Below are 25,134 nucleotides of genomic sequence, written 5' to 3'. Positions count from 1 at the left end.
TGTACTCGCTGTCCATTAATCTGAAGGGTTCAAAAATATGGCTGAATTTGGAAAGGGTGTGAAGTATGATGATCACTATTGTAAGAGTCAAACCAAATACAAACAACTATCCAAATATTTGGGTAGAGCTCCATTTACAGTATGCATGCATGGTAAATGGATTGGTACTTACAGTATTATAGCACATTTTACTATAAGCCATGTTCACACACACAAACTTGCCTGATTCAAGCACTTTCATCCAATGAAAACTGGGCAGAATATACACATGAAAACTGTACATTTATTAAAAAACAAATATAAAGTTTATAGCACCCAATGGCTAGCTGAAGTTCTGGTCATGTGCATATGAAAATACAGTCAAACCATAAAAATCTGCATTTCCATGACTTTATAAATTCCTCCAAGCTCCCCTAATGGCATACTTGCTAAGCAATAGAGATTATCTCTCCGCCAGAAGTATTACTACAAGCAGGAAGGCATGCCACAAGCAAATGTGATGCTCCACGCTGATGTTTAAGAAATATAATCATATTTACAACACATCAGCGTAGTGCTGGCCAGGCTTTGGCAACGTAAAAGTCGTTTCAGTTCTTACGGGAAACATCAATACTGCGAAGTATTATGTAAGGCTACTTGCTGACAGACCTTGGAGATTATGTCAGTTATTATGTTACAAGATCAAATGGGATTAAAGTCACAAAACATAAATTACTGCCAAGAAAATGATGCGCTTCACAAACTGTTCAAAACTTCACAATATCTTTATAAAGACAAACTGACCAGCCTGAAGTTGTTCCATGTCTTTTTCAATCTTTTTACTTTGCTACGAGTCTCCAGTCTTTCACTTTGGCATCACTTTGTGGAGAAACACTATTACATTTCCATTTCCTCCTCTCCAGAGTTGTGGGCCACAGAGAAACTGTGCAGAGGAGAGTGTGTGTCTGCTGGTGGACTTGAGGTGTTAAGGGGACTGGGAGATGGACATGGAGTTGGAGTCTGCCGACACACAGTCTGTTGTTTGCGCTGTTTTTGTAATGAGTCCTTAAGTCTCTGACTGAAGGGATCTTCTGGTGGCCGCCATAGCACCAGCTCCATACAGGAACGGCTCCTAAAGTGTGAGAAAGACGAAGGTGACACAAATATTAGTATCCCTAAAGGAGTGCAACTGCGCAGACTTCTTAATCAAGAAACTCTTGCCAGTTGAAAACAATATTTGGAGTCCGTCTCACATCATTACTCATATTTTTTTGTTTTTTCCTTATGTTGTAAATTTCCCTGTACAGTCTATTTCTTGCTTTTTATATTCTTAACTTTTGTGTGAATCTGCATGCTCCATCTGCCTGTCGCTTTGCTGCTAGAACACCTGAATTTCCCCAATGAGGCACAATAAAGGATATATCCATTTCTATTTATTACTTAAAAATCACCATTAAATGTTCCAATAACAAAATAAACATACACAGACTGGGCTACTGTGTGGGGGAGGATGTCACTGATGCCCTGCCGCAGGCCCTTCTTCAAACTGTCAGACATCACCAGCACCGGGCGTCTCGGAGCTGGCTCTACATCCAGATCTTCATCCTCATCGTCCTCCAGTGTTATTCTGTGATACATCAATAGTACATTGTGGGTTGTCACTCTTTCTTGTGATGTAACCCCCAAACTCTTCACCAACACTGAATGCCAGATTTCAGAAAAAACCCACTTTAAATGATATAAATGGAAATGTTATGCATTTACATTGTTCTTGACAATGTAAATACATAAGTAAAAATACAAAACAGTCTGAAGGGTGGTCTGTGGGGCCTGACATATACATTGTATGCACATTATAAACAGAGGCCTGTGCTTACAGAGGTACGTTCAGGATTGACCTCAAAACTCAGATTTCAGAACTTTTTACTGGGTTACATCACTATGGTTACTTATTCTACATACCAAAACCTGCTTCGGGGCATGTACATTGTGTTTTTTTGTCACACTGTCACTTTGTTGCTCTTGTTTGCACATTTGCATGTGCACTTTGTTGTCTGCTGTCTGTTAACAAAAAAAAAAAAAGTCTTCCTTAGTTAGATTTTGTTAATTTATGTTGTAATTTATGTTAGGTCAGTCTGTCTTGTCTCTGCTAGCCAGCTAACTAGGCCTCTTAGTTAGCTAGTTTAGTGTTTTCTGTTAATTTATGTTGTAAATTTATTTTGCATGCAGCACCTTGGTCCTGGAGGAACGTTGTTTCGCTTCACTGTGTACTAACTGTATATGGTTGAAGTGGCAATAAAGCCAGCTTGACTTGACTTGAACAACATACCCAGGATTATGTTTCCATTATCTGGTTTCACTTAACCCATCATTCGCAATCCGGATAATCAAGCATATGAAGCTAAATCTCTAAGCCAACCCAATGTTTCCCCTGCATGTTTACATGAAAGGGCTTGGCAACATCTGACCAATCACAAATATGGGTTGGTGAACTGGCAATAGAATCAACTCGTTTTACAAAGGAAGATAAAACTATCATGCAGAGGTTAAAGACACAATACACACCATAACACAGCTGCTGTGAACAAATGACAAGTTGTGTTTTGTTCATTTTTTTTCTCCCAAATGTTATACATTGCATACCTGTCTTCTATCTCCTGAAGTTTTCTCTGTGCGGCCTCGATCTCCATGCAGGAGCTCTCCGTCTCAAGTCGGAACAGGGAAGAAGAGGTCTGCGGCAAAGTGGTGTTATTAGATGTTGTGCAGGACTGTGGAGGCGCAGGACAGGCTTGCTGTGCAGACTGAGAAGAGCAGCTGTTTGCACCAGACCAGTCACACTCTGTGCTAGTGCTCAAATTTGAAGGAGCAACTTCTGCCTCAAACATTAACCTCCTCTTTTTGGCACTGCAACCCCTGATAAAACAATCATAAAGTTTAACACTTATGTAGGACTAAGGCAAGCATTACCAAATGCTTTTATTCTTTTTTTTTAATAATTCATCTCTCACTTACTCATCATCTGCTCTCCTCCTGTGCTTCCTGAGGCATCTAGTCTCCCAGTTGCTGTGGAATAGAGGCACAGAAAATGCCTGTGTCAGGCTCAGAAATAAAAGTATATTTCAAATTAAGCCAAAGCGTGTCTGACAAATGTGGTGAAAACAAACAAACAAATAGTGCACTGTGCATCAGTTACATACCTGTTAGAGACTGTCGCTGTCTGTACATCCTCAATCATACTTGAAGGTCCGAGGTCGAAGTCGGGAAGGCTTGTGGGGCCTGAAAAGGAATACATGGCTGGCAGGCAGCTCAGCTCACTGCTTGGGGGCGCAGGGTGATGCATGCTGGCCCAATCGATGAAATGATTTTTGAAGAGCTACGCGAGTAAGCAGCTATTAACGACTCTGATCTGGAAGATCAGTATTGATACCAGTCAGTTAAGCCGATAAAGGTTTTTTTATTTTTATTTTTTTTACAAACTACATGACGCACATGTTATTTGTTTACATCGCGCTAGCTGCCTCCTATTTAGCTAGCTATAACGCTACTGCCGTTAGCATGTTAATGATAAAACTTTGTGTTATTAATAGATGAGAGGTAAACACACGACAGCCTCATCCCTGCACTGAACAGCCACTCTGCACAAGTTAAGCAAAAATATTTGGCGTTAAAGAGCGAGTTGTGCAGCTGCCCTGCCCCATTGCCGTTTTTGTTGTTGACAAATGTGTTTAGTTAGCTCGCCTCCGTTCAGAGCTTATTTATTCTCCTTTAGAGAGTTCCCATTTGCACACAAAAATAGTTTTTACGAGCTAAAGTCGTACTAACCTAATCGCATGATACCCCCGTCGAATAGAAAAAGATCCAAAATTAACTGTCACCGTGCTCTGTGGACTTCTTCTATGACAGGCTGGGTCAAACTGACGTTAGCGCCTTACTCTGAATACTGAGTCGCGCTAGAACAGTCGTCAAGGTTCTAGAAAGTGCGCATGTTACGTTTAGTGGGATTGTGGGAAATGTAGTTCCAGTGGATGTACTACAAACTGTAGTTTCCGAAAAAGAAAAAAAACGACAAAAAAAAAACGTCGTGGGAAATGTAAAAGTGATCTCTAGTGACAATAAGACGGTGTTGGCATTTTATTTTTTAATATTAGAGATTTTTTTCTTAATTTCCGGTCAGCTGACGTTTAAAGGGACCCTCTCGCGTTATGATTGCAAATGACCAGTCATGTGACAATGAAACACTAGAAGCTGTTGTCCCAGCTCGTCTCGTCACTCGGCTGTGATTTTTCACTTTGGACGATCCGTGGAGGTAACACGCTACTGTTTACAGGATATGTCAAAACAACGCTTTGATTTTATAATCATGTGATACTTATTGTCTGCTGTGATGCTGGCACACAATCCATGTCACTATAAATTAGTTATTTTTATATTTATTTTCTATTACTTGTAAATGCCTTCCTCAAAGATCCTTGCATTTTTATCACCCGCAGTGACTGTATATCTGTTTTACTTTTACTGTTTTTGTTTTTAACTTTAACTGTTTAGCCGAATTGATTCATTTTCTGTGTGCCTGATTTTTGTATGTTTTAACCTGCAGGTTATCCAGAATGATAACTTTGGTGATAATCTCAGCACTGATTGGTTTTGCCTCTACCAAACCATGTGGTAAGTAGGCCGACTTTAAAAAGACCTCTTTACAAATTAATTTAAAAAAAGAAAAGAAAACTTAACTATACTAAACTTCCTAAAGCTGCACTAACTCTGAGGCAACCCAGTTTGCAAATACACTTACTGACGAGTCTGGACATTCACAGATATTGCAATTGCGTATTTAATGAATGTGAGTGATACATTGTGTTACTTGTTTACTTAGTTGTGTAGGATTAACAGTGAATGTGGCTCCTCTTTGGCCTTGATCTGCTGAGGGTGTTGAACGCAGTAGTGATGATTCTGTAAATTAGTCCTGCTGATGCAGCAGCTATGGTTTTGCAACACTTTCAAAAGTTCATGTAAATGTCAACAGCAGCAGAGCAGAGATACTTATAGGTTTTGTTTGTGTCGGGTGACTTTTTTTTAAACCTATAAAGTTAAATTCCAGATACAGAAGGCTCCAACACTGAGCTGCTGCTTTCACTCAACAAGAATCTCCTTCGCTCTCTGGAGAGCCAGGAGGGACTTCCTAACCCCAGTGTCCACTTGGCATTACGCCTTTCCAATAACCACAACCTGGCCAAGGAGAGCGAACACCTCAACAGACTAAAAAATGAATTGCACAATGACATTCAAAGGTACACACACACACAACACACATTTATGCACACTTAAACACTTTCTATGAAGTCCTCTTTCTCCCCAATATTCTCTACTGAGCCTTTTTTCCTCCTCTCAGCTCTCTCTCTAACAGTCAGCCTGTGACTGGTGTGCTGGCGCTCTACAACCTGGCTTTAAAGTCCTCCTGCTATGATCTCAACACGGTCACCTTCACTGTAAACGAGAGGAGTGAAGCACTGCTGACACACCTGAAGAACCAGATGGAGCTGGAGAAAGAGCACATTGCCTGTAAGGTTTTTGTTTGTTTGTTTGATTTTTAGTTTCTGAAGGGCAATGGTTGTCATAAATTTTTTTTCAGCAATCCTCTCCTCTTTGATGTGCTACAGTATCTGACCAGAGTTTACCTAATGTAGAGGACGGGGGTCATATTTCATAGTTTGTGAATTTAGCAGGGATAGAGTAACTTTCTGTCTAATTTCATCCAGACTGAAATGCCTCATAATTTCTCAAACATTGCTGTGAAGTTGTGGTTCAGTGTAATTTGGTTTAATTTGCTTCTTCTCTCCTGCATTCAGTCAGCCACCGCCCTTTGACCAACTATTACCAGTACTCCCTGGGTGTGCTCGCTCTCTGTGTGAGCGGCATCAGGGTCAACAACCATGTGACCAACAAGCTCATCAAAGCAGCAGAACATAAGCAGTTCAAACATGGAGAGTCTGAGAGTGTGGGTGGGTGAAACATGCCTTAATGGTGTCTTTAGCTGTTAACATAAAGGTGAAATAATGATGCAGGAGTCACCCTGCTATTACCTACTAACAATCATGGGTTTAGGATAATTTAGTTTACCGCTGATGACACGATGACACATGATGGCGTAAACATATATTCACTGCCGTGTTATATTTCAGATCAAAATCCACTGAGTTTGAAGCTGAGGCCACCTGATGGATATTTAACAGGAAGCTCTACATACAGTTTAGCTTTCAGTTCTTTGTCTATGCCACAGTTTGCTCTGGCAAAGCGGTTACCTCTTGTAGTGCTAGCTTAGCTTTCACTAAACATCTACATTAGTATGCTGTGAAAATGCTAAAAGCTTTTCACTTTGTATTTTAGCTTTGAATACAGCTGTAATGATGCAGTTGTGCTAATATTTTATCCAATTTTTCTCCTCAGATACGTATGCCATGGCTGGAATGGCACTCCAGTGTGTGAAGGACTCTGGTTCTCACATGCAAAACGCTGCTGGGCTGGACACCGCTCTTAGCAAGATCAAGCAGAAGCTTCTAGCCTCCCACAGGGCTGATGGTCATATTGGTAATGAATTCAGCACAGGCCTTGCAGTTCAAGTAAGGATCCTCTCTCTCTCTCTCTCTCTCTCTCTCTCTCTCTCTCTCTCTCTCTCTCTCTCTCTCTCTCCAGAGACTTCTACAGAGCAATATCTTTGCAGCTGAAGTGTGTTTATTTGATGTGTTCAAGGCCCTGTTAGCAATGGGCAGTGAGGTTGCAGAGTGTGCCGCCTCAATGGAGGCCATGAGGACAGCTGCTAGAAGCAACGCATACCACAACCCCATGGCCATCTCTCAGACTCTGCCTGCTCTCCAGCAAACATCCTACATGGCAGTTAAAAGCAAGGAGTGCCTCACTGAGGATAGTATGTGCACCATCATTTCTACCCTCTTTGGCCACTTTAGGTTGTGTCTGTTGCCACTCTAACATTGTTATATGTGTACCTTCCTGCAGACACTCTGGTGCTTGAGCCCTTAGATCCTGTAGTGGTTTCACCAAACCAGGTCAAGGTGAATGTGATGGTGGAAGTGGTGACATCCAGCGGAGCGGCAGCACTTTACTCGGTGCGTGTGCCAAAGGGCAGCTCCCTGCTAGAGGCTCTTGAACTGCTCAAGGAGGAAAATGTTGGCTTCACGTGAGTTCATGCAATTGTATTTTACCTTGCGCGTGATTGGCTGCAGTGAGTAGTCTCTGACGATGCTGTGTGGCAGGTTTGAGAAGGAGTCCAGCCTGTGGGGACCTTTCTTAAGTGTGGTGAATGGAGAGCAGGCCAGGCAAAGTGACCGCAGATACTGGCACCTCTCCTCAGATGACACTGCACTCACTGAGGGTGAGTAGACACACACATGCATGCAAACACACTTTAGACTGTGACGCACAAACGAGGATTTCGTTGATCTGCTTTCACTGTGTCTCTCTGTCAGGTGTCGGTGATTTCAAGATCGAGGCGGCTCAAAGGATCACCATCAGAAACACGAGCTACTGATGTTCCAGTCAATCAGTGATTAGATGATCAGCACTTTAATCTTTATGAACTAATGATTACACCTAAGTTGTCTCTTGGCATCATATATCAATAAATCCCACAATTACTTAACAGAATGTTTGCATTTTAAGTAGATATGAAGATTGAACAAAAGTGTAATTAAGAGCTATTTCAACAAAGTTTGTGTTGAATATTTTTACTTTGGAAAACGTTTTTATGATTATAATATAATTACTACGAAATGTCAAATAAAATGACTTGTGATTATGCTCTTTTGAAGACTTTTTTTTTAGGACAATCTATTTGTATGCTTTTTATATTGTTACAAACAGTATAAACCAGTGACAGCTCATCTGAATTTATTTATTTTCTATTTTTTTGGATGGCTTTTCAAAAGTATGTAGTTTGAATAAAAATAAAATAATAAAAATGCAGAATAAAAAAAAAATGTAGTGCGTGTTTAGCGCCAAGCTTTCACACTGCGTTACTGCGTGCTGACTGCTGAGGTAAATTATTGTCTTACAGGCTAGGTTGTTTGCACTAATAAACAGGTGCCATGAATCTTTGTTAACATGGCTGGAGTAGATGTGTCAGTGCACTAAGGTTGAAAATGGCATCTTTCATATTCATCTGGCAAAAATAATTTATAGGAAAGTTTGTATCTATTTATTAAAGATTGGTTGAGGACCCTTTGCCACATGCATTGGCTGCATATAAAAATCATTATATTACAGTTTACGGCCATATGCACATCATATATTGTAGCGTATGGGCCAAATTTACTAAGAAAGCTAGTGGAGTCGTCTGCGTGTGATGGGAAGGTGCGACGCTCACTAATATCTGCTGATTAGAGGCGACGAGCTAATTTTCGAACGCAGAAGCACGTGCTGTCCGTGGTCCTGAAACGTGACAACAACGTGAAAAATCAATGCCATTACGTTGAGTGTTTAATATATTTAAGGCGTTTTTGCGTAAAGAAATGGTGCTTTGCAACACTATGGGACGGTAAGAATTTCTGACAGGCGTTCAAGAAAATTAAAGAAGTGACTTTTGTTTGTGTTTCAGGTTATCTTTGATTTCCGCAGCAATCAGCATGCTGTTTGTCAGCAAGTGATGTGTTTTGATGGAGTCCATTTAAAAATGCATTATCAGGTTTAGTGAAACACTCTCCCTTTTAATAGCCTATACATGCATCGAGACCAATGTAACCATCTTTGTTTAGTTTGAGTTTAATGCTGGCGCCCTCATACCCTGTGCTGATGAACTCAAACAAGTTTTTCTACAAAGGCACACGAACACAGGATAGTTTATTTATTTTATAATTATATTTAATTTTGATTTATTTATTTATTTTTAATTGTTTGTTTTACTTTATTGTAGACACGCTGAATACAAACTACCGGATTACGCTAACTGGACAGGAAACTTAAACTTAAATCTCGTAAACTGGGAATTTCTTGGCCATTTAGCGAGATTACACCAGTGCAAATCTCTCAGTACATGTAAACAGAAAACTAAGAAAACCTACAATATACATATTTAAAATAAAAACAAACCTCACAAACATGACGAATGTAAGTACCCCCACCGCCCAAAAAAACCCAAACCCCCCAAAAAACGCTAAGCACCGAGGTTGAAATGCGTATGAAAATTTCACTGTGTGAAAAATAAATAAAGAATAAATAAATAAATAAACACTCGCGTTGTCACAAGAGAATGTACATTTATATACTCATTTAATATATAATAACAAATATATATATATATAATATATATTATATATATATAACTATATATATATATATATATATATATATATAATATATATATATATATATATATATATATATATATATATATATATATATATATATATATATATTATATATATATATATATAACTATATATATATACATATATATATATATATATATATATATATATATAACTATATATATATATATATATATATATATATATTATATATATATATATACATATAATATATTATGTTATATATCTATTATATATATATATATTAAATATATATATATATAACTATATAACTATATATATAACTATATATATATATATAAAACTATATATATATATATAATATATATATATATATACTATATATATATATATATAATATATATTATATATATATACTATATATATATATATATACTATATAATATATATATAACTATATATATATATATATATATATATATATATATATATATATATATATATATATATAATCCATATGCATTTATAAGTAGTCACCACCTCAAACTGTGCTGTCAGTTTACACAAACCTCGTTGTTTATGGTAAGCAAAATATTGAAAGGCTTTTATTGCGAAAGTACACAACGTGAGCCGGAAGTGGTTTTCGTTGCTAACGCTACTGTTTGTAGCATGTGTAAAATAGGTACATGTGTTTTGAGCCGGTAATAGTCGTTTTTGTTTTTTTTTTCTCCTTACCCGAATTAAACGGACGTTGACCATTAATTCAACATTATAGCGGTGTTAGCATCCACACCGCTATAACATTAGCTCTCCTGTGGTTACTGATGAACGCTCCTCGAGCTTACCTCACGTGGGGCTTCCAGCTAACATCTTTCTTAACTTGATGCAAACTTTCATAACAGGTTCTGTAACTCATTTACCCACCGAATGACCTGCGGGTTAATGTGATTTTCCGGTATAGTTGTACTACCTGTCGGGATGTCTGCGCCTTGTCGGTACGCTCTGTTCAGCATATATAATCAGCGAGCAGGTTTCACACAGGTCAGAAGATTGACATGCATCCAGTGGAAGAGCTCTGACTCCCTGATGAGAGGTGGATACACAGCCGTACTGAGAGCTATGGCAAATAAGAGAGGAAGCCCCACTTTATTTTCTTCGAGGTGTCTGTCAGGTTCAGCTGCGGATGCAAAAGCTCGGGTGAGGAGAGTTTCTATCGAGGGCAACATCGGTAAGAGTTTACAGATTGTCCCAGTTAGACGAATCTCCTGTTGTATGTCTCTGTGCTGATCTCCTGCATTACCTGCTTTTTAATAACAGCTGTTGGAAAATCGACCTTTGCGAAACTCCTGCAGTCAGCTTGTGCAGACTGGGAGGTGGTGGCAGAACCTGTCAGCAAGTGGCAGAACATTGAGAGTGAGACCTCAAAGGTGGGTATATTCACATCTTCATCTTTTTTGTTACACAAATTAAAGGAAGGCAGGATGATGCAGCTTACATTTGTCTGCTCGTGTCTTTGACAGGGCCAAGGTGTGCCCCCACAGACCACAGTCAGCAACCTGCTGCAGATGATGTACCAGGACCCTCAGCGCTGGTCATACACGTTCCAAACGTATTCCTGCATGAGCCGGCTCAGAACACAGCTGCAGCCTCCACCTGCACGCCTCCTCCAGTCAAAGGGAACACCTGTCCAGGTGTATGAGCGTTCAGTCTACAGCGATAGGTGAGTGAGTCACATTTACCAGAAGTATTTTCAACAAACTAAGCAAAATTTTGACAAGGATATAATGGAAATTAATTCTCCTGTATTATGTTTTCTCAGATATATCTTTGCTCTGAACATGTTTGAGCTGGGATGTATCAACACTACAGAATGGGCTGTCTACCAGGACTGGCATTCCCTCCTGGTGGAGCAGTTTGGACACCAGGTGGAGCTAGAGGGCATAATTTACCTCAGCGCCCCACCAGAGGTATGGCACATGAAATTCAGTATTTTGTGCTCTGAGTGGAAGGTAATTTAGTGTCACACAAACAGTTTTGCATGTCTTTTAGAAATGCATGGAGCGCCTGCAGCGTCGGGGAAGAGCAGAAGAGGAGGGCGTGAAGCTGGATTATCTGGATAAGTTGCACTCTCAACATGAGAGGTGGCTGGTTGAGAAAACGACTGAGTGAGTGAGAATAAGATTACACAGCTCTGATTATCTTTTGACTTTTTCCAGTGCTGTTGGCTGTTTTGGGGTGATACTTTAAGGTATATTTGGTCTTATAAGCCTTTTTACAGGGGGTCTCAACCCTGCAAATACCGGGGGTGAACTGTACAATGAAGAAGGGCCTGGGGCTTGGTGACATAATTTAAGGTTTAACCCCAGATTTTCTGGATTATGTGATTTATTGCCATTGTAATTTATGGCGCACGCCTAACCAGAGGGGTGTACTACGAAAGAAGTTCAACAAAGCCAGGCTGTTTCAGGCATCATGTGACTCCTCTTCCACACAGAAAGAGCCCTATAAGTGGCACTTACTCCAATCACGGATGTTATCAGATGATATTCATAAAATAGTGTTACAAAAATAACAGTAAAATGCAACACTGTGACAAATAAGACAAGACTTTAATGCTGCAGAAAATCGTTAATCTGGTGAATTAACACAGTGTTAAGAATTTTTTATTTTTTAATATGAGTTAATAGATATATTTTAATGCTGAGGGCACTCTTGTTTTTAAGGTGATCATTCAGTTATTTTAATATAATAATAATTATAATATAATGCCAAATCACAACAGTTGTCTTGAGGCACTTTGTATTGTAAGGTAAAGACCCTACAATAATAGAGAGAAAATTTCAACAATGAGACTATGAGCAGGCACTTGGTGATGGTGGAAAGAAAAAACTTCCTTTTAACAGGAAGAAATCTCTGGCACAACCAGGCTCAGGGAAGCACAGTCATCTCCCACAAGAGGTGAGGGGAGAAAAATGGAACAAAAGACACATTAGAGCTCTGGAACATAAGGTGAAGTTAATTTGGTCTATTAAATAAACATGTCCTGCGTTCTATTAGCTGCAAAAGTAAATTAGAGTCAAGCGTAAAGACCTTTATACATTTTCTGCATGACCAACAGAATACTTGCATCCAGTTACCAGTTGTCATGCACAGTTAGCTCCACCTTGTTACTAAGGTAAAACATGTTCCCCCAGCACTCTGCATTGCACTCAAAGCTGCAAAGAAACAAATAAGTGAAAATTGTGGCACTTCCAGGTGATTTTAATGAGAAACTCTGAATGTGGTATGTGCTCAGTGTAGGTTAGCATGGCGATGTAGCCAGGTAAAAAGAGACTCGCCTTTGTGATACTGAGAACTCTGACTTTAAGCTGGAGATAGCCCGCTATCCCGTTAGTCTCCCTCTCCATTATGCTTACAAGTAAAAAAGAGAAGCTACACAAAGTAGTGATATCTAGCTGGTCTAAACTTTCTGGTGGTGGCACAGTGCTTGTGTTCAGGTTCCTTGCAGCTGTTTGCTGTGAACAGCTGACGGTGCAGCAGTGTGTGGTCTGCTGTTAATGTCATAATAATACAGCTTTGTTCTCTCCTTTCAGAATCCATTTTGAGAAGCTGAAGCAGATACCCGTCTTAAAACTTGATGCCAGCGTGGAATTTAAGAGTGACCCAGAGGTGCAGGAACAGTTTATCACAAAGGTGTGCTTGAATACCTACTGAATGGCATTTATTCCTAAAAGGTGCTGTGCCAGAGTTAACCACACGAGGGCACTGCTCTGATGTTGTGAATCACAATCTTCCACCCTGGGGTGGGGCATGTGAGGGTGTTTGAGCCAGTCAGCTGACATGTTTTTGTATGGATGATGTTTAATGTGTTTCTGATATGCTGTGATCCTAGTATGCCTGTTTGTCCACAGGTGAAGAACTTCTTTGATGCTTTATGAGAGGAGCCATCAGCAGCAGCACAGTGGGAAACAGATGAAACCAGTCAGACCTCCATATAAAGTCTTTATATAAATTAATACACAGACCTCTTTTTGATGAGCTTCCGGACCATATGATGTGAAACCCTGACATTTTTTTTGGATATGAATGTGTTACTTTAAAACCTTGTACTATTGTTTCCTGGTTACTTTTGAAACACACTTTGCAGTTATGAACGTTACCTCTTAAACTGTAGTTTACTGTTTATGTCTTTGGAGCTGTCTCTCTGAGTCAGCACATTTTTACAGCTTCTATAAATTATAAACTAATCCGTACTAGAACTGAAATCACACAGTGTGTGTCTGTGTGCTATTTTATAAACATATTTATAATCCTAACTCGTTGGAAGCAATTAAGACAAATGTTTCTTGCAGCTTGTTAATAAATAAAACATGTTTTTACATTTCAACATTGAGTTGTCATTTTATATTAGTCATTTTATTCTTATAAACTTTATTTGCATTAAGGAAATAGAAAGGTGCGAGTTGCTGTGCAAGATTTTAATTGTTTTTAAATTGATTTCTGAAAGAACAGTTCATTTGATGGGACAATGACCTTGGATAAATGCTTTCTTCTTCTGTTTTTTCTGGCCCTCTGATGTGTTCTGATGATCAGAGGGGCTGTTCGGATGCCTGGAGTGGCCAGGGGTCATCAAAGGGCAGCTGGCGGCTATAAAAGGCCTGCCTGGAGCTCCGTCTGCTCAGAGCATCATTTGAGCCTGAGAGCAGCTGGAGTAAAGGAGGAGATCTCTGCTTCTCTCTCTTCTCATTCCGGTGTTCACTTTGTGAGTTTCAGCTGAAATGGAAGTCCTCATAGTCTTCATCTGTGCTTTTGGAGTGGTTTCTTCTGCCCAGGGCCACAGATATCACACGGGACTCGAGAGCAGTTTGGCATTCAGAAATCTGTCAACCGATCATCGCAGAGGATACCCTCTGTATATGATCCAGCTGTATCGCTCCTTCAGAAGTGCTGATTCCTCCTCATCGGTAGCTGTCAGCGATGTTACTGCACAAAGCGACAGCCTGTCAGTGCACAGTTTTGATTCTGTCAAAAGCCTGATGGCCAGAGGTGAGTAAACAGCTGAATTATGTTTTTCATGTTGCTCATTGGTTGTTAAATTTGCTATTTAATGTATGAGTTGGTTTCTCTGTGCACTGAATCCTCCAGGAGCTCATTGACTGGTCGATTGTTTGTGCTATCAGACCCTCCCTTTTACGACCCAGCAAGTGTCAAAGTGCTTATTCGAACTTTAAAGGCTTGCCCTGTTTTATGTGGGGAGGTTGTATATTAGCCCTCAGACGTCCTTGCACAGGGGGGTCCAATACACATCCTGTCCTGTTCACCCTCTCACTCCAGTGTTTTGACATTTGTCCACAGATCTGGTTTGTCCAGATTCATCCCAGACTGCAGTGTGTCAATCTGAAGTTTCACTTGCGTGTCTCATTTTCAGGCTGCCATCAAGAGGGCGAAAAGTGGACCATCACATTTGACATGTCATCCATCTCTACCAGTGAGCTTGTCCAGCTGGCAGAGCTGCAGATCAGACTACCAGCTTTCTCTGCCTCTGAGCGTGCCACTGTGGATTTATATCACTCCCGGAAGCAGAGCTGTGACCTGGATGACGCATCGTGCCAGGAGGAGCGTCTTTTCTTAGGGAGCTTTGGCACATCGCCCAGCAGCACAAAGTCCTCCTGGAAGGTGTTCAATGTGACCAGTCTTTTAAAATACTGGCTATACCAGGGAGACGAAGTGCAGAGCCGAGAGGCTTCGGGAGAGCCTGAGACTCAGTATGGGAGTGGTGCTGGGGATGGAGTGGAGAAAACCAGAAAGTCTCTGTTCACAACTTTAGGACTGAGGCAGAGAAAAATCCGCCATCCAACCACAAACCAGGTCATGATGGTGATCTTCTCCAAACATAAGGAGGGCCATGCAGCGTACAGTCTCATTCACACTGTGGAGAACTCCAAGTATGTGTCCATGGACAAAGAGGGCAGCGACATTCAAAGTCGGCGCCACAAAAGGAACAGAATGGAAAGAATGCGAGTAGCTGGTGTACTTGCACCTACTGTGGCTCCAGCACCATCAGCAGCAACAGCAGCAGAGCAGGTCCAGAGACCGCTGTGCCGAAAGGTAGACATGTGGGTGGACTTTGACCACATCGGCTGGGATGAGTGGATTGTGCATCCGAAGCGCTACAACGCATATCGCTGTGAGGGAGAGTGCCCTACACCCCTGGACGAGTCTTTCAGTCCCACCAACCATGCATACATGCAGGTAAGCAGATTAAAGAGTTTCACTGAACTATTTCTAAACCTCAAAATAAAAAATCCTATAGTTGCTCATTTATTCATGTAAATTATTTCATTTTCAGAGCCTCTTGAAACATCACCACCCAGAAAGAGTGACCTGCCCGTCCTGCGTGCCAACGCGCCTCAGCCCCCTCTCCATGCTGTACTTTGAGAGCGATGATTTGACTCTGCGGCATCACGAGGACATGATTGTTGAGGATTGCGGGTGCCACTGAAGCCCCAACCCATCACCACCCCAGCTTACACCTAAACACACAAACCTGCTTTGTTTGTGGTCTATTAACTGAACATTAACCGACCATAAACTTTAACTCAGATGTTTTTTTTAATTGCTTCGATGTATAAGTGAATACTAAAATATCAATGTTATTGAGATGAAATGACTCAAAGTATATATATTGCATCCATACTGGGTGATAAACTAATGTTTTTCTATCTTTTGTGTTATTTATGCATTATCATGTAAATTCTGTACATAAAATATGAAACGTATATTAAATTTTTTTTATTTTGACGGAAGTGTGCTGTTTTATGTTGTTTTAAAATATTTTTCTTCACCCGTTCGTATATATTTTTATTTATAAGGTGAACATTTTTTAACAAACCCTTTATTAAACATTAAAAAAGGCTCATACACAGTCACAAAGGTTTTTTTTCCTAATTCAAAGTTAAATGAAAATGTATTTATTTAGTTAAAAATAAATCACGCCTAATTTATTTGTAAAAATTAAACAAATATATATCAGCACCACCAGTTTATCTGGTGCAAGCTTTAAATAGCATTTCATTTGTTGCCACTTCCATTAAATCTCCCAACAAAGTGTGCCCGTTTAGCTGTGTAGCTACTACACAGCTAAACGGGCACACTTTGTTCTTAATGTTCCTCGGATGACAGATTTGTTTGGGTTAACAAATAAAAGGCAGAATGTGCATCCACCTCTTAATCCGTTGCTAGCAGCCAGCAACTTAGTATATTGGCCTTTCTCACCTCCCCAATCCACATCTTGGTCCTGTTAAAGTGCACACATCATCAGAGGTCATTAGCGTCGTCCTCCCTGGCCGGGCACGCTGGGTGGAACAACACAAACCACACTGAAGGATGGACCGGTGGGTGAGAAAAGGCAGTAGTACTACTTGTTTATCCTGGTGAGGAGGGGGTTGGACAGCCAGGAAGCTGAGGTGACAAGGAGATCATTCATGGGAGGGAGTGGAAAGACTGCACCTGAAGGGTGACGCTACTGTGGAGGAAAGACAGGCCGGACTGGAAGTGATCAGCTGAAACTATTCAATCCACACATCCACCCAAGACGAGACCAGACAGAGTAGTATTTCAGGATTTGTCCACGTGTTTTTCTTTTCTTTTCTTTCCTGTTTTTTTTTTTTTTTTGCAGAGGTAAGTTTTGCAATCAGGACCTTTTGTTTGCACTCACTACAAATGAACCCGGAGCGCATCCATTTTTAATCCACTCAATGATTTGAGCTTTATTTATATTTATTCTAATGATGATTCTCTACAGAGCCGCTTACACCACAGGCTGAAAGTAGAAACGCATTTGTGCAGTTCCGCACATGCAAGAGTATTCATAACGAAAGAGTGTTTCATTGCTACAGCACTGTGCAAAAGTCTTGCACCACCCCTTATTTCTTCATATTTGGCGAGGACAGTGGGAAACAGTTGCAGTGATTTTTGCATTAAGGCTACATGCAAACACACATAAAAATCCAGCAGCAAAAAAATGGATTCTAACGAATTTGAAAGTCAATATTTGTTATGAGCACCTTTATTCTTTGACACAGCCTGAACCCTTTTTGGCAGCTTTCTTGTTATTTCTTTAAGTAGTCTTCAGGAATATTTCTCCAGGCTTCTTGAAAGACATTCAAAGCTCTTCTTTTATATTCTCTGTCGAGATCCCACACTGCTTCAGTTTTATTGAGGTCTGGGCTCTGTGGTCAGTCAGTGACTGATTGTGTATCACAGTGTGTTTCTCTATATGGCATTGATTTTACTCCATAATGTATCAAAAAAATCTGACAGGACTTTTCTGTGTTCAGAATGATTTCAGTTTTGATGAGATTTCCAACACCACACATAACTCCAAAACCCATGACAGAGCCTCCACCCTGTTTCACAGATGGCTGTAGACACTCAGTGTTGGACTCTCCTGTCCTCCTTTGTACACAGTGATGACGATTTGAACCAAGAAATCTGTATTTATCACTCTGTCACCCCTGTTGACACTGATCTTCAGTCCACTTCTTGTACCACAGCCTTTCCTCCACTTCCCTTCTTAAATAATGGCTTCTTCACAGCCGCCTTCCGCTGAGATCATTCCCGATGAGGCTTCAGTGGACGGTAGATGGATTAACTGCAGGGTCAGATACATCTCTGCGTCAGGTTTTTGCTAGATTATCTATTTCTTGGGAACATTACTTTCAGATACTGTTTATTTGTTGTAAAAAAAAAATTTTTTTAGGGCTAAATTTTCAGCTCTTTTGGAATAACTTTGTTGGTGCAAAAAATACAATGTTAACACAGGCTGTTAAACTGTTATCTTTGGGATTTTTCATCGAGACAACTGAAATCTGTTTTAGTAACAAAAGCTTTTAACAAAGTGCCAAAAGACACAAATTAAAACTGGTTCTTTGTTCAAGAGCATTTTAAAACGTTATAAGAAAGTCTGGAATCAAAACTTAAAGAAATGAGTGTTGGCTTTAAACTTCGCACATTACTGGATGCAAGATTTTAAAAATGTGAAACATCTTTTAGATCAAACAATGAGAAGTTCAGTGAAACACCATCTATTCCGGCACTTTTATTCATAAGCACTTCACAGTGAAGTGAGCCAGTGACAGAAGTGGAATCGTAAATGTTGAATGGAAGGAAGGAGTTCCTGCCTGATGTGTTGTACAGTTGCATATTGACCTCTCTGTAAACAGCCCACTGACTGAGGTTATCAGCCTCCTGCGAGCTCCACGTGGAATTCCTCTGAACCAGAGCGACGCAGGAGGTGCAGCAGGCTGCAAGACTTGTCACTTTGAAATGTACATTAGCTTTTCACTTAAACATCTAAACCGCTGACACGAAACAAAAGCATTATTTAAGTTCAGATGGCGCCATTCAAGTTAAAAAAAACAAACAACGGATTTGACAGAAAGACTCAGTGAACACATGACGCAGAGATAAAGTCTGAATGGTGTTTGCTTTAATTTCTTTTTTAAAATCACCCTAAAATAGCGAAATATCTGATTCAAAATGTCATCAACAAATTTCTGTTTTACATTCTTTACACTTCAGGTGAAGCGCTCGTTTATGAGAGCAATACTGGAAGACCGTATCTAAAGAGTGGTTGTGCGAAATGCACTGAAATAAAAGCACATCGAGTGAAACCCGTTCTGGAATGGTTAGAAATTCGGACAATTCGATTCTCATTTTCACTGACTTGTTTTATTACCGAGCGATGAGGCATTGTTGGTGTTAAGCACTTCTCAGTGTTCGTTTTAAACTCGCAGCCACTACCTGAAGGCACACTTTTTGTTACACACAAACCAGGCCGAAACCTTGAGGCAGACAGTAAAAGTGTAATTACAGATCCAAAAAATGAGGCCGTCAGAGATAAGATCCTCTGTCTACATGGAGTAGGTGGTGGTAGGGGAGGAGACGGTACCCCTGTCTTCACAGCACTTTGTTGGGCTTCACCTAGATGTCCATTTCAAACTGTGCGTCATCACCTTTGAAAAGAAAAATAAGTAAACAATAAATGTAGGGTGGAGATGGATGATGATTTGTAGGCTTCATTGCTGTATTGCTTGCATGGGTTCTACATCATAATGCAGAAAATAGATGGATGGACTTTAAGTGCAACATCCATCCTGTGATGTGTGTATAGGTGTGAACATACCAGCAGCGCTACTGTTCGGAGCAGCGGTGTTGTTGTTCAGTAGTTCTCCATTTTGAGTGTTCTTGCTGGTGTCCTTGGAGGCAGGGCTGGTCACTCCTGGAATGACTGGCAGGTTGGCAGGAGGGGTCCTGGCCAACGGAGAACTGCGACAGTCCAGCAGGAACTTGCGTTCGTAGATGATCCTGGTACCTTTTGTGTTCGCAGGTGGGAAAAATGAAGGATGATTATCAGATGCGCAGCATTGAGAGATCAAACAGAGCACTGAGGCCACACTCGCACTGACTGGGATTAGCTGCTTCATCAAATTCCTGTATTTTAACTTGACCTGTGCGCCACGATAGACGTGATTACAATATGAAAACAGGCATTTCTTCAAAATCTTGCTGTCTGTACCTGATCTTCACGCAGTAACTAGAAGGACGTTGCAGCATATATGTGGCAATGTTATTACTAATTGTGCTGCTGCTCTCTTACGGCTGTTGTTATGATCTGCAACGCTTCAGCTGTTGTATATTGTGTATACTGTCGCACAATGAGCCAGTCTGAATGAACACAACACACACACACTCCTTGGCAGTGATGTGATGGCTTCCAGTTGTGATAACGAACCAACTGACTTACTTTCTGATTTAACGCAACTAAACTTGAAGAAAAGCTTCGTGACGAAAAGCTTTGTGAGCAGCAAAGTGTACAGTTAATAAACACAGTTTTAACATTTGGTGCAAAAGGAACATGTGCCCTTTTTAAGGCAGTATGTTATATTTGCACATTCGCCTAACAAGTTCTCTATTTTCAGGACTGCCCAAATCATCAACATGACAGCTTCAGGTCATTCAACCAGATTCCTTACAGCTACACAGAAATCTGACCACATTACCCAGTACTGAAATCACTTCATTGGCTTCCAGTACAATATAGAATTGCTTTTTAAATCCTTCTTTATCTCACAAGTCTCTCACCGGTTCATGCCCTGCTCATCTGGTGCAGATCTTGTAACTATTCCTAGAGTCAGACCTCAGTCTGAGGTTGCTCTCATTACTGGGGTCCTGCTCTTTGGAACAAGCTGCCTGCTGATCTGAGATCAACTACAACTGTGCACATATTCAGAATCCTCTTTATTTACCTGGGCTTACACTTAACAGGTGCTGTTGTTTTGTTTATGCTGTTTTCACTGCCATAAAGCCTCATAAACCTGCACAGGTATGATTGTGTCTTCTTTTTTTCAGCAAATGATTTATTTAATCTTGCTGTCTGCTGCTATCAGACTCTTTAACTCATCCACTTGAGTCAGATCCACATGTACTGAACCAGACTAAACATAGCTCACTGCACGCTGTCACTTTTTGTACACCACAACGTATGCTTGCACACCACCTGTGTGCTTACAATACCTGTAATATGCCAGAAACATTAGTGCTAATACCTTATTATATATGAAGTGTAGAAATATATATATAATAATATCTTTGTTAACCACATTGAGGTTACATGTAATGAAATGTGCTATATTAAAAAAAACGTTTTTGCTAAATATGCTACCTGCATTGATATAATATATTTTTACTATACTATTCTTTATAATCTCCCTTAAAAGAAATGTGTCCTGACCAATTAAGGGAATACATCACAATATGAAAATAAATCATCGCAGCAGTTTGATACTGGTTTTTAAAAATAGTTATATCCGTTTAATAATGACCCAGTGTTACTTTTATAAGGTAGTTATTAACACTGTGAGGCAAAAAACCCTGGAAAAAGGATGAAGTGACACCTTTTAGTGTAATTACACAGTGTTACTCTAACCTTTAGATTACTTTTACTGAGTTAAACCTCGTGTCTGCAGCAGGTTTAGGTGGACAGCCCTCAGAAGCAGGGACCTCTAGAGGAATTTAAATGATCTCTACAGTAAACCAAAGGTGGAGCAGCTCTGCTGGCTGACCGTGTGACAGCAGTGCGTTGAACCCAAACTTTAGACTGCAGCTAAGCTACAGACAGACTCTCACTATCTTAATTAAGACCGTCATGTCTAAACAACCTGTTCCTTCATTACTTCAGAGTCCGCATTTCTTTGCATTTCCTCTTTTCAAGTAAACACTTGCTCGCTAGCTTTAGCGGTTAGCTTAGCAGAGCTACAGCAGACCTCATGGAGTTAGCCTAAGCTGCAGACAGAGAGAGCGGCTCCAAAGTGGATAAGAGTACAAGTCATGTGTGTCCGGGAGTCAGAGCAGATCTCCTCGGCACTCTTGAATGAATATGACAAATAGCAACACTGCGTACCGCCGGGGGTCGTGCTGAACAGAGTCCCTCCCGGGGTGGTGGAGTAGTCGTGGGGCATGTGCTCCGCGTCGTTGATCGTCACCCTCCTGATCGACGGGATGGCCTTAGCGGTGGTCTTCTGGCAATCGGTGGACATCTTCTCCCAACTACAATAAACTAATACTAACTAACTAATTAACATCAAACAAGCACAAAGTCTTGGTTTTATAAAGCCACGCCGAGCCGGGGTTTCGGGTATGGCTTTGACTCAACTAAATGACTACTGTCGGATAAATAAATATAAATACCTCGTTTTCATAAGTGCAAACAGTGGAAGGCTGGACCTAAAACAGTCACATTACATCAAGCACTCACACACACGAACTAGTGTCCAGGATCTTTGTTTAAAAGGACCTGAGTACACGTTCCTCCGCTCTCACTCTGCCTGCCTCAACATGCACACAAAACAACACAGCAGGCTGCAGGAGAGAAGGCTCCAGAGGTGCACAAAAAACAGCCAACTGCGCCCCCTGCTGGCACTAAAGGACTGCGCACTCTGCGATGTTCAAAACTTCACCGGCTATAACTGTCATAATAAAAACAACATAATAAGACGTTTTTTTTTTGTTTTTTGTTTTTAAAAAAGGTGTTTTTTCAAAACAAGTCGAACAGCATTATTTACAGACAATAGACACATTAATAAGATGATAACATACATACTGTCCTGTGCAATTCCTGGGCCAGCGCTCATTTCTTTTTCGCTTCTCTTCTATATTTTACTTGAAAAAATGGAAATACGTGTACTGATTTATTGAAACACGTGCAAACATGCATGGAAATGTTTTATATGAGACTAAAATAGATGTTGCGCAGTTCTGATGAGCTAATGAGCGTGGAAATCAATAAAGCGGTCTTCAGGAATAGATGCCCAAAGTAAATAATAATAATGGGAATCACCTTGTTTGTGAAAAAATACTATTATTCCTGCAAAATTGTTTCTTTGCTAAATTGCGGGATTGAAGGACAATTCCGAAGTAAATGCATTTTTTCTTATTTTTTAATGAGAAGAAAAGGTGTTAGCAGATGATTCCACAACCGAGAAGCCTTAAAATTTAAACCTTTAGCTTAAAGGTTTGAGGAACCTAAGATCAGGAAGTTGCAGAACCGATCCTCTACAAGCCTCAAACGTGATCATCAAATGTCAAAATCAACTCTAATACATACTGGGAGATTTTAAAACATATGTGATGTGTCACAAAAAGAGAAAAAAAAAGATTTATAAAATTGTTTCCACAAGCCGGTGTAAGTGTTGCTTCCATTTGTTCGTTTACTTTACTTCCTCTGTGGCGTTTCAAATGAGCATCTTCCCTTCCTCCCTTTTTTTTGTTCTTTGTAAAGATCCAGCAAGTCAAGATCATCTTCATACAGCATGCACAGCTACACACCTGAAATTTCAGCATGTTTATAAAACTGACTTTGTGATGACTGTCATGGATGACGTGCCACACAGAAAATCACACACAATATACACAAAGACATTTCATTTCTTTATTAATTTTGTAAATGTTGAGCTGGTGTACAGAGTAAATTGTCAGTAGATGTCTTCGGATTTGATTGGATTAAAAGGCTTTTACATATTTTAAATCCATGATTGACTCTCCATAACAATAAAAAAGCAGACAAAACAAGTTAAAATACCCACAAGAACCCTATTTATCCCCATTTTGCAGGCATTACCCAGAACTCAACAGTCTCTTGGTAGCTACAGCTGTATGATGCTAAAAGTACATCCATAACATAACTAGAATCCCAGTTGACAAGTAAGGGTGCATAGCATTCTAAATAAATATATATATTTATATATATATTTTCATATATCTCATATATATATATATAGCCTTTTATGTTAAAAACATTTTCTGTGCATGTGCGCAGTTGCATTCCTTAGTATTGAGTAATATGCTATTGCATTAATAATGTCTTCAATCCATTCTAAAGGAATATACATGTGTTCTCTAGTTTTTGCAACAGTTAATATTTTTGCATGAACTTGGTGCATGGCATCATCTCAGTAGTCCCTCAGTGCAGTGCTTTTTTTCTGATGTAACCTCAACTCTCTCTCGCTCTCACTTAGTCGGACTCCCGTCTGACCACGTCCAAACGGTCACCACGTGGAAGTCTTAAGATTGGCTCAGTCTCATATTTGGTAAAAGGGCATAAAAATGTCAGGGGGTGGGCTGTGTTGAGGGAAAATGCATGTCCTCTTGAAGACTAGCCTTCGAAGCCACCAAGCCTCCCCCATAACTCCGTCTATCTTCTTTAACCAGTTCCCATCTGGCTCTGAGCCTGACATCAGCAGAAAACAATCTAAACATATGAGCCCTTAAAGAGCAAATCATATGCTGTGATTGATATAAGGGGGCACAACTTTTTTTTTTTTTTACATCTGACCTTTATTAAGCTAATAAAATAACAATAATACCTCATGAAGGGATATTTGTTAACATGTCAAAAAAATTTTTTTTAAAAATTCGAGGCTTCGCTCTTTAAAATCTACCACCATCTGTGCATGTTTGTGATGAAATGAGAATGAAGTCATATTTATGATAATCAACAGCAGACATTGAGCTGAAACAACAGAGTGAATACCCTATTATCTACTGAAGTATAGAGCCAACACGGATGACTACGTCATAACAAGACTCACAGTATACCAAGACTTTACATTCATCATCTCATGGCTGTGAGAAGCCATACTAAACACTTATTTATGGGTGCTTATTGCAACATTTTTGTGACTTACATATTTGTCTATAATAAAAGCATTCAATGTCTGACGCAACATTTGAAAGAAATGCATGTATTGGTTATTGATATAATGTGAGATGGCACACTTATTGAGGTAAATAAACCTTTAAAAATATGTGATTTAGAATTACACATATAGTCTTTGTCCATTTGCAATATTACTTCCTGTGATATTATCACAACTTTAACTTGTCCCAATATCCAGGACTGAGTATGTGATATTTAAATCACACCACGCGCTCACACACTCGCACACACGCAAAACACACTCAGGATTTCTTTCAAGGTGCATATGAATGTTATTAAGGTTTAAAAACAGGCTGAACACACCTACATTCCCAGATGAGTAACAAAAACAAACAGCGGGCACTTTGCAGATGCAATGGCTGGCATGGAGCCACACCAGTATACTTAAAGTTTTCTTTTCTAGAGAGGCAAAAGGATAAAATGCAGGACGCTAATGTACTGACATCATTTCTGAGTAAAGTGAGAAGTAGAATAAAGCTGAAAGATCAGGAAGAACGCAAGCTGTGATCCTAAAATCCTCCCTCCTCTGTCACTCTCTCGCTCACACACACACACACACACACACACACACACACACAC

At 40.0% G+C, this 25,134-nt stretch overlaps 5 protein-coding genes across 6 annotated transcripts; 3 read left to right on the top strand and 2 right to left on the bottom strand.

Annotated features, from left to right (window-relative positions):
* Window positions 1-263: 263 nt before the first annotated feature.
* On the bottom strand, window positions 264-4,064 carry ccdc117 (coiled-coil domain containing 117). The gene is made up of 5 exons (XM_005916318.3): window positions 3,177-4,064; window positions 2,992-3,042; window positions 2,623-2,892; window positions 1,463-1,606; window positions 264-1,111 (listed from the first exon to the last, which is right to left on the bottom strand). The coding sequence occupies exons 1-5, from the start codon at window positions 3,317-3,319 to the stop codon at window positions 877-879; spliced, it is 843 nt and encodes a 280-aa protein (XP_005916380.1). The 5' UTR covers window positions 3,320-4,064; the 3' UTR covers window positions 264-876.
* A 113-nt stretch (window positions 4,065-4,177) lies between these two features.
* tcn2 (transcobalamin II) lies at window positions 4,178-8,103 on the top strand. 2 transcript variants are annotated; one of them, XM_042218413.1, is made up of 11 exons: window positions 4,178-4,285; window positions 4,577-4,644; window positions 5,078-5,267; window positions 5,369-5,538; window positions 5,826-5,978; window positions 6,424-6,547; window positions 6,578-6,596; window positions 6,727-6,901; window positions 6,991-7,171; window positions 7,248-7,366; window positions 7,461-8,103. In XM_042218413.1, exons 2-11 carry the CDS (start codon window positions 4,587-4,589, stop codon window positions 7,520-7,522), a joined length of 1,251 nt encoding a protein of 416 aa, XP_042074347.1. In that variant the 5' UTR covers window positions 4,178-4,285; window positions 4,577-4,586; the 3' UTR covers window positions 7,523-8,103. The 2 variants fall into 2 exon arrangements, with proteins under 2 accessions (XP_042074347.1, XP_005916381.1); XM_005916319.3 differs by having other exon boundaries at window positions 6,424-6,596.
* Window positions 8,104-9,905: 1,802 nt separating this feature from the next.
* dguok (deoxyguanosine kinase) lies at window positions 9,906-13,607 on the top strand. Its single transcript, XM_005916317.3, has 7 exons — window positions 9,906-10,506; window positions 10,596-10,705; window positions 10,799-10,998; window positions 11,098-11,245; window positions 11,328-11,443; window positions 12,872-12,971; window positions 13,190-13,607. Exons 1-7 carry the CDS (start codon window positions 10,257-10,259, stop codon window positions 13,214-13,216), a joined length of 951 nt encoding a protein of 316 aa, XP_005916379.1. The 5' UTR covers window positions 9,906-10,256; the 3' UTR covers window positions 13,217-13,607.
* A 135-nt stretch (window positions 13,608-13,742) lies between these two features.
* On the top strand, window positions 13,743-15,929 carry spaw (southpaw). Its single transcript, XM_005916316.3, has 3 exons — window positions 13,743-14,324; window positions 14,707-15,530; window positions 15,628-15,929. Exons 1-3 carry the CDS (start codon window positions 14,057-14,059, stop codon window positions 15,778-15,780), a joined length of 1,245 nt encoding a protein of 414 aa, XP_005916378.1. The 5' UTR covers window positions 13,743-14,056; the 3' UTR covers window positions 15,781-15,929.
* A 2,817-nt stretch (window positions 15,930-18,746) lies between these two features.
* On the bottom strand, window positions 18,747-22,207 carry LOC102309252 (eukaryotic translation initiation factor 4E-binding protein 2). The gene is made up of 3 exons (XM_005916315.3): window positions 21,742-22,207; window positions 19,465-19,653; window positions 18,747-19,294 (listed from the first exon to the last, which is right to left on the bottom strand). The coding sequence occupies exons 1-3, from the start codon at window positions 21,875-21,877 to the stop codon at window positions 19,263-19,265; spliced, it is 357 nt and encodes a 118-aa protein (XP_005916377.1). The 5' UTR covers window positions 21,878-22,207; the 3' UTR covers window positions 18,747-19,262.
* Window positions 22,208-25,134: the final 2,927 nt, after the last annotated feature.

The sequence above is a fragment of the Haplochromis burtoni genome, unplaced genomic scaffold (assembly GCF_018398535.1).
Source record: "Haplochromis burtoni strain Fernald_Lab_line unplaced genomic scaffold, NCSU_Asbu1 Contig_18, whole genome shotgun sequence".
In the NCBI taxonomy this organism is placed as follows: Eukaryota; Metazoa; Chordata; class Actinopteri; order Cichliformes; family Cichlidae; genus Haplochromis; species Haplochromis burtoni.
This window is presented reverse-complemented; position numbering and strand designations above follow the sequence as displayed.